At 40.3% G+C, this 14,253-nt stretch overlaps 1 protein-coding gene across 1 annotated transcript in view; it reads right to left on the bottom strand.

The window, feature by feature from the left end:
• usp43b (ubiquitin specific peptidase 43b) overlaps nucleotides 1-14,253 on the bottom strand; it is a 76,791-nt gene that overhangs the window by 8,802 nt on the left and 53,736 nt on the right. Inside the window, exons 7-8 of the mRNA XM_060892128.1 lie at nucleotides 10,553-10,721; nucleotides 4,189-4,300 (exon numbers count right to left, since the gene is read on the bottom strand). Coding sequence (XP_060748111.1) covers nucleotides 4,189-4,300; nucleotides 10,553-10,721 — 281 coding nt within the window. The remainder of the gene's footprint in view (nucleotides 1-4,188; nucleotides 4,301-10,552; nucleotides 10,722-14,253) is intronic.

The following is a 14,253-nucleotide window of genomic DNA, read 5'->3' as shown; positions in this document are numbered from 1 at the left end:
AAAGACAAATGCAGGAATGTTTCATTTATATTGTATTGCGCTGATATTTCAAACTGAAATTTGAGCAATAGCGTGTCAGAAAGGCTGCCTGAAAAAAGGGATTCTAGCACATTTGGTGTGTCTCAGGCACAGACGCAGAGATAAGGATGACCGAGAAGCCTGTGTTCCCTTTAGCACAAAAATATAACAAAAACCTCCAAAAGGAAAACACACACAGATGAGCATCTGTGACCTTGACTATTTGGACTGTATTGTTAATGATCCATAACCATTATGTTTAAATTATTGTCAGAGATCTGAGGGTATTTATCAGAGCATCCAGCAGAGGGAGTTCCATGACAGCTTATGAAGGATGACTTGAGGTGAGGACAACTGCAGGGCCCAAATCTGTGAGTGACCGGTCTGACAAACATAAGGATAACCTGGGATTGGGACTGAGTCTGATGCATGAAGTGAGTCTTATGCATGAAGTCATACACCACTGACACTGTTTTGAGTTTGCAGTGACTAATTATTTCAATAAAATAGCTTATTGTGTAACTCTGAGCTTCAAATAATGCGGTAATTATGGTGAGATAAGTACACCAAGTGACTGATAAGAAATTATACACACTTTTATTTTTTTATCCACAGCATTTGATTTGAGATTTTGAGCTGAATATTGTACACCTAAAACATGTCTAATCCTCAATTTCAATGAATGTAATCTTATTTCCAATGGATATAAACGCATGGCTTCATTATTTTACAGCATAAAACCTGCCATTTTATCAGGGATGTGTAGACTTTTTTATAACCGTTGCAAAAGACCTGGAACCCTGATCACCAGACTTAAGGTTGAGCTGCTCAGCTAATGTGTGTACCATTTTAAACCACGCTATTTGTCTGGCTATTCACGCTATTTGTCTGGTGACAAAAAAGAATATTTTTATACTTGCACAATCATGTTGAAGACTCTCAGACTGTAGAACTCTACACGTTATATCTGTGATACTATCTAGTACTGTATATATAATATCTTGCAGTATGTCACTTCCTGACTGTGCACATTGTTTATAGTTTACTATTACTATTATTCAGGATTGCACTACCACGTCAATGAAACCGACAAGAGACGTGCATCAGTAGATATTAAGTCCTTACTTTACTGTATGACAGGATTGCTTCTCGTTAGAGAAAGATTAGCTCGACTTTTAAAAAAATTCCAGAACAAAATAAATACTAGATCCCCATCTATTAATCCTCATGTTAACTAGTAGATCTGTTACAGTAAATGCACAAATGTTTTTTTTAGAAAATGTACTTTAGTAGTAAGTCAGGTCTGGATAAAGATAAAGCTGGTGTTGTTTGGAAAGCTGAAGTGAAGTGAACTCTGAGTGAGAGTTCTTTCAGTGAACTTTTACTTTCGCACACACACCCAATAAAGAATGCCAGAAACCTAGGTATGTAAACAATAGGTATCTGCCTGCTTTCTGAATTAATAACAGAGGAAAAAAATGATTTCACTGTGCTACCATAAAAGAAATACTCATCAAGCTACTTTTTTTATTCTCAGATCTAATTGGATCTTACAGGAACACTGAGTGTGAAAGAGGACTGAAGCTACTCAGCACACTCTAGTGGACAGGATCACGGTTTTGTAAGAACTCTAGAACAAAAGACAAAAAATAGGTAGAACTATGTAGCACATATTCCTCTACCTTTGCAATCAAAATAGCATGAATAGTTTCACCTTCAGATTCAAGTGTCTATCTGTCTGTCTCATCCATCCATCCATCCATCCATCCATCTATCTATCTATCTATCTATCTATCTATCTATCTATCTATCTATCTATCTATCTATCTATCTATCTATCTATCTATCTACGTGGGCATGAAACCTATGTTTATTCATTTGGCTGTTGCTTTTATCCAAAGTGAATAACTTTCACCTAAGTTACACCTGAGGCGTCATTATCAGTGGTGATTGTCCACACAGACATTTTTAATATGTTCCTACATGGCAGATAAAAGTAATTGAATCTTCCATGTAATTAAAAGTAATTACAAGTAACTAGAAATCAAACATGCCTCAATTGGAAAGAAAAAAAAATCTAGAGGCCGATTGGGTCAAGAATCACGCTACCCATGCTAAGGGGAGGAACAGAATACAGACAGTGAGAGTTTTCACTGAGTTGAGTTTAAAAACTCTTCCCAGTAGGGGTGTGTGATATGCATTGTATATGCTGACATAATCGAATTTGTAGGAAAAAGAACCCATTAAACAAACCAGCTTGATTTACTATGTGATGTAGCCTAGTAGGCTAGTAGAGTACTGTGTGTGCTCATTGAGAATGTCTGAAAATGCATAACTGCAGTTAAAAATGAGTGAATAAACAGCACCAAGAGACAAAATACACACACCACCAGCCTAGGAATCTACGTCATTAGATTTAATTGGTAGATGTGGGTCATCTTCACTTACATGCAGGTGGTTCGTGCTTTGAAAAGACGGCTGCTGCTCAAAAGACAGCAATCAGCAAACTATGTGGGAAATCGGTTGCCGATAAAGACAGCTCGACAACTAACTCTTTCATCTTCTGCAAACTAACCACTGCACAGGATATGAAGAATATGAAAAGCTTTAGATGACGAATCAAAAGTGATCACACACATACTGTACACACACACACACACACACACACACACACACACATTCACACAGAATCATTCTGCAAAAACAACAGATGGCAAATAAATGAATGAGAACTTTTTCCTTAACTATGCTGTTTCTATTAGTATCACTGATCAACACTAAGTAATTAATATAATGGTACCAATGTCGTACCAAGTAGTACAATAGAAGACACGTGCACATTTTTGAAGGACGCAGAATATTGTCTGCTTATCAATATCGAACGGAATCTGTTCCGTACTGTTTACACAAAAGACTCTATATGGAATCATGCTGTCTGCTGTACAAATTCAGAACATTCAGTCGCAATGAAACCTGGATTTTCACCTCTGTTCAGAAAACGTTACACAGACATTTTGTAGTTGAAGCACTTGTGGCATCTGAGAGAGCAGAAATGGGTTTGACATCACCATTTACTTTGAAGATAGAATCACTTGTGTGAAAAAAATAACCCTTTCTTTTTCTCTGGAAATATACAGAGAACAGAGTTCACTTCCACTGAGCCATTAACCACCACTGTAGAGTATGACAGCGTGACATGAGAAAGCACCTCAAAGCTGAACATGGCCACCCTGAAAAAGGTATAAAATCTAGAGATAAACAGTAGTAGAAGATGATCAGCTCTGGAAGACAACCATGTTAAGCCACTTGGTTGAATACTAGCTGACTAGCTAGAATCACAGCACTGCCACCACAATCACAAGTGTGAAGCTGGTGTGTATCTAAGAAACTGGCAACTCAATCTACATGATAAAGCGGAGATGAAGATAAGGCAGTTCCTTCAGGCTGACGTGATTCCCTTCGACTTTTCCACCAGTGATGTGTTAATTGGCATGCACCTTGTCAGAGTGATAAGAAGTGTGCTACTCGATGTATGATGAATAGAATTCGGAGGAAAAGGAAATAAAAGACGAGGACATAATTAATTTCATGGAGTGCCACAAAACGGAGCCGGCGACTTTGTTTTACTGAATTCCGTTGTGTGCAATAAGTTAAAAAGGGCATTGTGTTTGATTCAATTTGTGACAAACAACATAAGAGGAAGGAAATATTTCTGTCTGTGTTTTTAATTAGATCTAGTACATTAATTATATAGCAGATGGAACCAGTTGTAAACTGGTGGACTGCGAAAGCAGCAAAGTATGTGCAAATGCCGTAAATGTAAATATAGTTCAGTGTAAATGCCAGTGATATTTGAAATACTGTCCTAATAAACTTTATTAAAACGATTAGACCAAACGATTAACATTAAAAACGATTAGACAGAAAAGTTTATTCTTCCCGCATCATATACCCACAAATTTTCATAGTGTGCAGGTTCTCACCAAAAGTGGCATACATTAACTAATCGCTAATTGTTTAGCATTAAATAGTTGTTAATATTCAGCTGTTTGTTGTGAGGAAACAGTGTGAGGAAAGAATATTAGCCAAAACTTCACAAAAAGAGTGGAATATCCCTGATAGTGAATGTTTGAAATGTTTGACAGGCCAGAATCAAACACATGGTTTTACCTGCGGCTGTGCTCCACTGATCATCAGGTAGTAGAGCTTACTGAGGATGCTCTGCTGTAGCTCATCCCATGACACTGACCTGTCTTCTCTCATCAGAAATGGAGGACCAAACCTACAGGGAAACAGAGGTGAGGTTTAATACTTGTGCAATACATTATATTGAAGCAATATTACGGGGGCTTTCAAGCTGCCAGTTTAGTCTGAAACAGAGCATGGTTTGCATGAAAATTTGGTAATGAGAAAGCTGTCAAGTGGACCAGGAAGCTTGCTGTAGTACCGAACCGGAGATTACCAACAGGAGGTGGTGTGAGTTCGTTTGCACTAAAACTAGATCTCAGACTGGTATTCGGATCTGCACTAAAGTGACCTGTGTGCGTTTTAGCTGATGAGGACATGATTAGTTCCGTTTCGACATCTCCATGCTCAGTTGTAATGATGTAACATAAACACAAATGCACTGGGGTTCGACGAAATTAAGAGAGTCTGAAACCAGAGTGGGGGCACGGTGGCTTAGTGGTTAGCACGTTCACCTCACACCTCCAGGGTCGGGGTTCGATTCCCGCCTCCACCTTGTGTGTGTAGAGTTTGCATGTTCTCCCCGTGCCTTGGGGGTTTCCTCCGGGTACTCCGGTTTCCTCCCCCGGTCCAAAGACATGCATGGTAGGTTGATTGGCATCTCTGGAAAATTGTCCCTAGTGTGTGATTGCGTGAGTGAATGAGACTGTGTGTGTGCCCTGTGATGGGTTGGCACTCCGTCCAGGGTGTATCCTGCCTTGATGCCCGATGACGCCTGAGATAGGCACAGGCTCCCCGTGACCCGAGGTAGTTCGGATAAGCGGTAGAAGATGAATGAATGAATGAATGAATGAAACCAGAGTGATTTTGAAGATTGGGCAAGAACAGTATTGCTCGGATTTCGGACCAGAGCTAATGCGCCTACTGTAAAACCCACTGAACATCTGTAACAATCTGGACTATGAGTTTTAATGCTGACAAATGTTGTAGCTATAGATGAGTGTGAGACCAGGAGAGAATAAATCGGCCTGCATTTTGGTAACAAACTCAATGCTCTCCCTGTCAATCATAGCGAAAGTAGCTAATGCTGGATGTCTGTTTTGCTATTGCATATAAAAGAAGAAGGCTTTGTGCATATCTGCATGCATGCCCAAGTACCGTAGCAGCATTTTGTAATGAAGCCGTGGACAGCTTTGTGTCTTGGAATAATCCTGCGCTCACTTCACTTCATGAGGTAAAAATAGCCAGCGGGGAGAAAAAAACAATAAGAAATGACAAATTACACAAAAAACACCAAACCTGGGCCTATGTTGAAGCCACTTTAAGTTTCTAAGCTGATAATCATTCAGATCTGCCTGGACTGTCACTAATATCTGAAATGACTGGACAGACTGTTCCACCAAAGCAGTGAATAGTGCCAATTTATGTTCAGTGCCACTTTTATTATCTTCTCTCTATCTTATTGTCTGGCTCAGAGGTTCAATAAATAGAGTGAATAAAAACGGCGAACTTCGGCATCCTTGCCTCTTTCCACATTTCATTTGAAAGGTCCCCATCTAGTATTTAGATTCTTATTCTAGATCTATAGAAAAATTCCTTCAAGATATTTATTGTGTTTATTAAATCTTCTCAAGACTTTCTCTGGACAGGCCATCGGTCAATAACATGCACTGTCTGTGTAGAGTTTTCAGTATCGTATCTCATTATGTGCAATGTCCGTCGTATAAATGTCCTGAATGTTTCTTTATAGTATGCAGTATATCTGAGGTCAGGTAAGACCTGTTCAATTCTTTGTGATAAAATAAATACCTTTTGGTTCCATGTTCAGTTTCATATGATGACTGCTGTGGAGGTTCTATATAGAGGATACAGAGCTGATAGAGTCCAATACAGTCACACATCACATCTTTTTCTCTGCTCTTATAGCCTTTAATGTTGCTTATATTGGTTAGATTCTTCACCCCAGGTACCAAAGATTTCCCCAGTGCTGCCCTGAATAATTTAAATAATTATATTTAATCTTTGGTAGCGTTCTAAAGTGGGGACGTGATTGTTTTCTGGCAAACAAAAAAAAAGATCTGAAATCTCCATGCAGTGTCAGGCATCCAAAAATCATGTTCAGCAAGACTCATAAGGATAGTTAAGAAACTCTGAGGAATCAAGGTGGCATTTTCTGAATCGTTGTCATTCTGATAAAGCTTACGATCTCGCTTGTCTGAAAGAGGAAATGTATGAAAAAGGCTTCCTGGTTGTGCACAGCAAGTCGGTCTGAAAGGAATGGGAAAAAAGGCTGGGTAATTTCACGCTGGCGTAACAGTCGCAGTGGCTTCCCGCTGTCATGAACTAAAACAAACCATAAACTCTTCTGACTCCTTTCCCCTCCTTCCATCTTGCTCTCCACTGATTTTGAAAGAAAGCCCTCTCTGACACATTCTCGTGCTGTGCGATTTCAGCAAAAGAGAGAGAAGGAGTGAGGGGGAAAAGAGAGAGGACAGATGGAAGAGATGATCACTCGATAAAACTTCGAAACTGCCAGTTCTTCTAAACGTCACCAGGCCTGGAGAGGATTCTTTATGTTATTAGAAGGTATTTACTACCATCCCTGCTCTGGCCCTGATGTATTATAGAGTGTAGACTTCTTTTCAGTAGTAAGCAGTTATGTTCTGCATGTAAATCTTCTGTTATGTGTTATGAGCCTACAAGTGCAGTTTAAGTGCTGTGTATAAGGCAAAAGAGACAAGGTATATTTCTGTACATCATATAAATACATGTCGGAGATTCGTACAAAAGAAGGCTAGAATCAGTGAGAATGATTACACACTGAGCACTGAGAACTGAGCCTCGCTGGTCAAAAATCGGAGCTCATTTTTGTGGTTTTACACTATATTTGTTTGCCTCCTACAAACCAGGTGTAAATTAGTGTACTTTTTGTGGCTAGGTGCAGTAAAGCCAGTGGTACGAGATGCCAGCCGGGATACATTTTATCTTGTGCTTTATGACAATTCAATCGTCTGAAATTGATTTAGTGCTGTTAACTTGCCCTGGTGACATTTACTCCGATTATTTTATCTGACCTGCTAACCTTCTTACATCGGAGTTGAGCCCAAAGCCATCTGACTCTGGAAAGACAGTGATCTCTCTGATGCCGCCTGGAAGCCCCGCCCCCTTTCTCTGTCACCTCACATGCTCTGTCTGAGAAACATTAGACAGTCTCGCTCTGTCATAGTACACAAAGATTTCATTTGAGTTAATTAATGTGAAATCAGTGTACTCAGTGTTTGCCTTAGCTAGTTAACACGAGTTAGTTTTATTTATCAGGAAATCCTCAGGAAATGGTCTTGAGCAGGGAAAAAAGAAATCTTTGCACAAGCCTGGGCAATCTTTTTTATTTTATGGACAATCTTTATTTTTGAAAACACCGAATTTTCATAATCGCCCACACAAAATGAGCAAGTAATAAGTCCATGCATATTATCAGATTATTGTTACTGAGATTGAATATGTGATTAAGAGACATGCTTATGTGAGTTTCTGAAATATCCAATCAAATCATCTCCTGTCTTTCTCCTTAAAGTGGCCAGGATGATAATAACACAAGAGCCGTGATTTGATTCAGTACCTTGGGTTTCCAGTTGAAACAGGAAGTCAGAGAGAGAGTGTGTTGAAGGACTTGAGTGATTTCCACAACAGGCACTAATGCAGATATGCTGCACCTCCTGCTGTTTCGAAACACAAACTCATTTTCAGCTGTGTAGGATTGCTCACACAGTGACCTTGTCATGTTCAGTACCCTAAAGAAGAGGTTTCTAACCACAGGGCTTCGAATTGGTACTGGGTCGTTTGTTACCGCCAGTGTTTTTCCTCTCCCCTGTTATAAGCCTAATGTGGCAGTGAGGGTATTAGGCTCTCTGCAGGGGGGAGGAAAAGACTGCCATTTACCACAATACAGCAAAATGAAACTGTATAGAGAAACAAGCTTTCTAGGCTACACACACACAGAAATACACACATAAACACACACACACACGCTCACAAACACACACATACACACTCACACACATTCACAAACACACATACACACACACATGCTCACAAACACACACATTCACAAACACACATACACACACACACACACACGTTCCCAAACACACACACACACACACAAACACGGGTCGTATACACACACATAGGCCACACCGAGCAACACACACAAAGGTCACTTGGGCATGTGGTACCCTAGTGGTTAAGGTGTTGGGCTACCAATCGGAAGGTTGTGAGTTCTATCCCAGGTCCACCCAGCTGCCACTGTTGGGCCCCTGAGCTAGGCCCTTAACCCTCAATTGCTCAGCTGAATAAAAAAAATTAGATAATGTAAGTCGCTCTGGATAAGGGCGTCTGCCAAATGCTGTAAATGTAAATGTAGGTCACATGCACACACAAACACACACACGTAGGTCACCCCAACCAACACAAACACACAGGTCTCTCTCTCTCTCTCTCTCTCTCTCTCTCTCTCACACACACACACACAGTCAAACCAAGCAAGACAGACACACATAGGTCACACAGACAACCATACACACAAACACATGCAGGTCTTCTCTCTTTTTCTCTATCACACACACACACAAACACACACAAACACACACACACACATACACATACACACACATACACACACATACAAATGCTAATGTGCCTGTATATCAAATGCTTGTAGTGTCATATAACTGTATGCTCATTTGTGAAGTGAAGTTGTAAATATTCACACACACACACACACAAAATTTGACAAAAAATTGGACTGCTTAGGAGACTACTTGAATCATCCATGTTTGATGGTAATTGGCTATAGTAAATGTCTCCTGATTTTACCCATAATACCATTCGTCAACTCACTGATCTCTACCTGAAGAGATTTATTTCTTGAGTCTGTTCAGTTCTCACACTTCCTCATCTGTATATTCTGGTTCAAATGCAGAATACCGATGTGTTGACATCAAAGCTAGCGTGCTTGACATTCCGTAAATCACTAACTAGTCAAACCACCATTGTAACTGCAATAGTGACGTCTACCTTTGACATCAGAGTCTACCTCAAACCTCTTCCAGAAAAAAATCAAAAGTAAATAAATAAATAATAAATAATAATCCAACGTTTAATTTTTTTTAATAAATGTTATAAAAAATATAACATCAGCGAGGACTTTTCTTTGAAGTAGGAACTCTGGGAAAAGAGCCAAAATCATAAGCTGTAAGCTGTTAACCTACCTGAAAACACCTGGAGCACATTATACAAGTTTTAGCATAAATGCAGCTATATCAGTGCCAGTGTCCTCATCTTTAGACTCACAGAAAGAAATAACGTGTTTTTTTTTTAAAGATAATGTTTATTTTTTGGTAAGTATGAGTTACACAAGTGAAAGCTTGTAAGAGCTGTCAGTTCTTTGTCTTTTCCATCTATTTCTGTCACGATTTTCTCTTCACAGATTGAAAGGTGTTGAAAGGTATGAAAAGGCCACATGAAGTGTTGCTTTTTCCACAAATGGACACTTGATGAACACTCGCCCTACCCTGATCTTGCTATTCTGCTGTTACTATAAGTAGAAAGGAACTGACAGGGGACTCTTAATCTAGCTGCCATGGACTAAAGCCTATCTGATGGATCATGCTACTATGTCAAGTTTATCTGAAACCTCTCAAGAGCTGACAACCAACCTGGGATAAAGGTCCGCTGATCCGTATTCAGTTTTTTTTGCCTGAGGGCAGGAGGTTTTTCCAGCTGCTACATCACATTATATTATTGCTCAGCCAGAATTAGATCTGTATAATACAGTATTTCCACCAATGGACAAAAAGAAATCCCAATAATGAGTACATGCATGCAGTTAATTAGCATGTGCTGGTGATTTATAAAAAAGGCTCTAAATGATCACGGTCATGGCAATCAACAAACTCCACATCACAATCCACAAACGCCACAATGCACCGTGGCCTACAATCGTGGCCGCCATGGATGACACTCCCCAGAACACACGCTCACTTCCACGTTCACTGTCACCAGCAACAGCCAATCACGCTCGCACAGACTTTACAAGGCTTTCAAGCTCACAGTTCACAGTGATGTATATGCTAAGTTCACCTTGTTGTTCTCGATATTACAAAGTCTTTCACTCTGTCTTTGTTTGTTTACCCGGTTTCACCTACTTCTGTATATAATCTCATGAGTTCCTCTCTAGCCTGCTCCAGCCTGCTCCTTTCTCCAGATGTTATCAATTTTGTGCATATTTAATATTTAGTATACAGTAAATTAGGACCTATGTAGTGTAAGGTAGTTCTGCAGGACTCACCTCACAGCTTGTTGGCCTGCTCCAGCAGCGTTACAAACCAGCAGGAGAATCTTTGTTGTTCCCCCTCCATGGTTGAGGAACTCGGAGGAGAGTGCCCCGGATGCAGCCAGTCTCTGAGCTTCGGACCCAGACGAGGAGTACGGTGAAGAAGGGAGACTGTGGTGGTAGCCTGAGCCAGGGAAGAGAAGAAATATCAGAGTTAGTACAGAACACGTCAAGCCTTTTGAGACTTGTCATCTGCTCTTATTATTCACAGGAAAGGTGAAACCTCTGCTTCAAAATGGGCGACTGATGCCGAGCAGTGAAAATTGAGAGCAGTGACAGCAGCAAGCAGAAAGAATATATTTATTATATTTATTGCACATAAAAAAATCCTTTAGAGACCATTTTAACAGCTGTGAATTTGAACAACAAATGACTTAAGAGACAGTAAGAAATCAGCATCAAATAAAATGCAACAATGGTGCACAAAGATCTGTTGAGTGACGGCGCACTAAAATGGGAAGACGGTATTAATCCCAAATTATCACTGAATCATAAGAATTCAGGCTCTCTGCATTCTATGGACCATTTGCAGATACAACTACTGTACTAATACGTTCAGCCATGTTGATGTGAGAGGTCAGAGGAGATCTGCCAAAAAAGGCTACAGTAACTCAAACACTTTTTACAACCATGGTGAAGATTTTGCACATGGAGGTGAACACAGCAGAAGACCACATCTGGTTCAATTCTCTTCAACCAAGGAAAGGAATCTGAGGCTTTCAATTTTTCTAGAATATTCTATTGAACATATCTTCTCATGACAGCAAAGCTCTCAGAATAAAATTCCTCTCAGGAGCTCATGGCATGGATTGCAAAGTTGATCCTCATACAAGCGCAACACCAAAGACCAAGACATCAGGGTCATGAATTTTCTTGGTCTGGGGGAAAATAACTGGCACTCTATATTATTCACAGTTGCTGTAATCGGGGTACGACTTGCTCTTTCCTCCTGTACATCGAGCACAGCCTTCTGCATGATTCATTTCAAGTCATTTTGGACCCATTTTATGGAGTGAGAGGTGGAGCACAGTCATGAAAACACAGAAAGGTCTCATTGTATACTGCTATAGAGTAATTTGATAGCTTTAAATCAGGACTAGCTTTTGACCATTGGCCTGAAATCAAAATGACTGAGGTTCATTCATCTTTCATGGTATGTGGCCATGCATACTATCAATGTATCAATATTTATTGTCATGCCATGCATACTGACATACACTGAGTGAGAGATGATAGGATGGTTCCTGAAGGATTCAGTAACACAATGCAACATTAAAGACAATACTGCGACTGTTTAAATAGGAATACATAAAACAGAAATAGTGCAACAATGATAATGTCAGATGATGATGCCAGGTGAAAATTACAGTTTCAGTAAAAGCCACAATGGCAGCACAATGCGAGACTTACTAGTAAATACAATGCTCTCCAAAATCCATCGACAGAAGAAGAAAAAACTATGGTGACATTCGACTAATTGGATTCTGATTTGTTTTTGGAAAAAGCCTACCATTATTTGCATGAGCAAATGGACACGTACACCACACGCTGCATCTGCAAAGCCAACAGCATTGTGGATGACCCCACACACCCCTCACACACACTCTTCACCCTCCTGCCATCTGGAAAAAGGTACCGAAGCATTCGGGCCCTCAGGACCAGACTGTGTAACAGTTTCTTCCCACAAGCCATCAGACTCCTTAATAACTGAAACTAAACTGTTCTGGGCCCAACACACGCACGCACATCACCTATATGGACTGCACAGACCTACACCAAATACACACACTTCCAATATACATCCATCAACCTGTTTACATGCTGTTTACATCCATCAACCTGTTTACATGCTGTTTTTGCACACTTTTTTTCCCTTTGCACAGATTGTCTCACATTTCAGTCGCTTGCTGTTTTGCACAATTCTTTACATTATCTCAGGGACCTGCTGCTATAACACTGTGTCCATTCTAGTATTACTGCAGACGGAATATTGTTGAACATACAGTATTTACACTGGTCGGCGCTGTTTCTGTTTATTGTCTCTTGTGTATAGTCTTTTTTGTATTGTCTTTTGTCCTGCACTGTCTTGTCTGTCTTGTCCTGCACTGTTTGCCCCAGGTTGCACAGTTGCACAGTATGTACCTAGGACTTACTTACTAAGTCTTTAGCCCTGTCTTTGTTTTATGTAGCACCATGGTCCTGGAGAAACATTGTCTCATTTTACTGTGTACTGCAACAGCTATATATGGTTGAAATGACAATAAAAGCTTCTTGACTTAAAAAAAAAAAAGTTTCAAATAATTCAAAACCATTTAAGTTGGATATCAGATACTGGATAACAAGGTTGGGTCTTGTCTCAGGACAAGTTTGGAGATATGTCCAGTTGAAGTAACAGCTGTTATTGGCAAATGATGTATTTTCTTGGCACCATCCAAACTGGACCTTTGAATGATCTCTTCAGACAAGGGGAAAGACCACGGACGCACAATCCTACGTGGAGTGAAAGCTGTGAGTTCAGGACTGACTCGTTTCTGTTGACTTGCTTTGGGTTTGTCGAGCCATTTGTAGTAGTGTTGAAAAGTGTGGAATGAATAAATGTATGTCCGGAGCTCTGAGCAGTGCCTAGATTTTACCTTCATACACTTGGTTCTACAGTTTTCACTGCAATTAAGATTTACATCACAGACATAAAAGGGCTCTAAAAATGACTCACTACTTCATTAAGAGTGAACACAGTCCAGAAAATGCTCAGAACACTGAGCATAATATGTGTGTGTTTGTGTGTGTGTGTCTGTGTCTGTGTGTGAAAATTACCTCATGATGAATTAATTACCTTACAGCTATAATGCAAGTACACCAAAGCAAGAATGGATCAGCTCAAGATACATCGTCTTCATCCTCTCATCCTTTCTTTCAGTGAGTAACACTGAGTGTCAATCCAATTCCCCTCACAGCTGCCTGAGAGCTCCTCTGTGCTGAGTATTAGCATTAGCCAAAACTGTCAGATCTTTAATTAAACACCTTGACCTCCCTGTAGAGCTACACTGGGTCTCTGTCCACAAAGAAATGACCATAGGACACGCTTAAAACCCAAGCTGGCTTCACACACTGAGCACAGCAATATTACAGGAACAGATTTCACACTGCCAGAATCTTGAAGATGGAAGAGGCTAAGAATAACCACACTCTTAGTGCACTTAGAAAGCTGTCCTTCCCTCTCTGACTCCATCTTCCAGCCTCCTCGTAGCTGTCTCTTCCCAGTCAGCATGTGCCACATGTTCAGACATGCGTGTAAATACAGTGGAGCCTGCTGTAATTATGGGGACCTTTCAGCAAGTGTTAAGCCCCTTCACCATTGCCACGTGCATTATGTTTGTGAGTGTCTGTCTTTCGGTGAGGCGTGGCACTTAATAGCACAAACACAGAATAGAAAGATGTCTGTGTTTGTGTGTGTCTGGATCTGTTTAGACAATTTGTTATTTGCGGACAGCTGAGAAAAACCCGGATCGATCCTGGCTTCAGCATGCACGTGTAATGCTTGTGTACAACTACGAATGAATACGCTGCATAATACATCGCGTGGATAAGTGGCATATGTACGGAGACAGTCACACAGACAGCGTGGCTGAAAATCAATTGATTCCAATAAAAAAACT

This window comes from Tachysurus vachellii, chromosome 18 (genome assembly GCF_030014155.1).
Source record: "Tachysurus vachellii isolate PV-2020 chromosome 18, HZAU_Pvac_v1, whole genome shotgun sequence".
Classification (NCBI taxonomy): domain Eukaryota; kingdom Metazoa; phylum Chordata; class Actinopteri; order Siluriformes; family Bagridae; genus Tachysurus; species Tachysurus vachellii.
The sequence above is the reverse complement of the archived record's forward strand: the minus strand, read 5'-3'. Positions and strand labels throughout refer to the sequence as shown.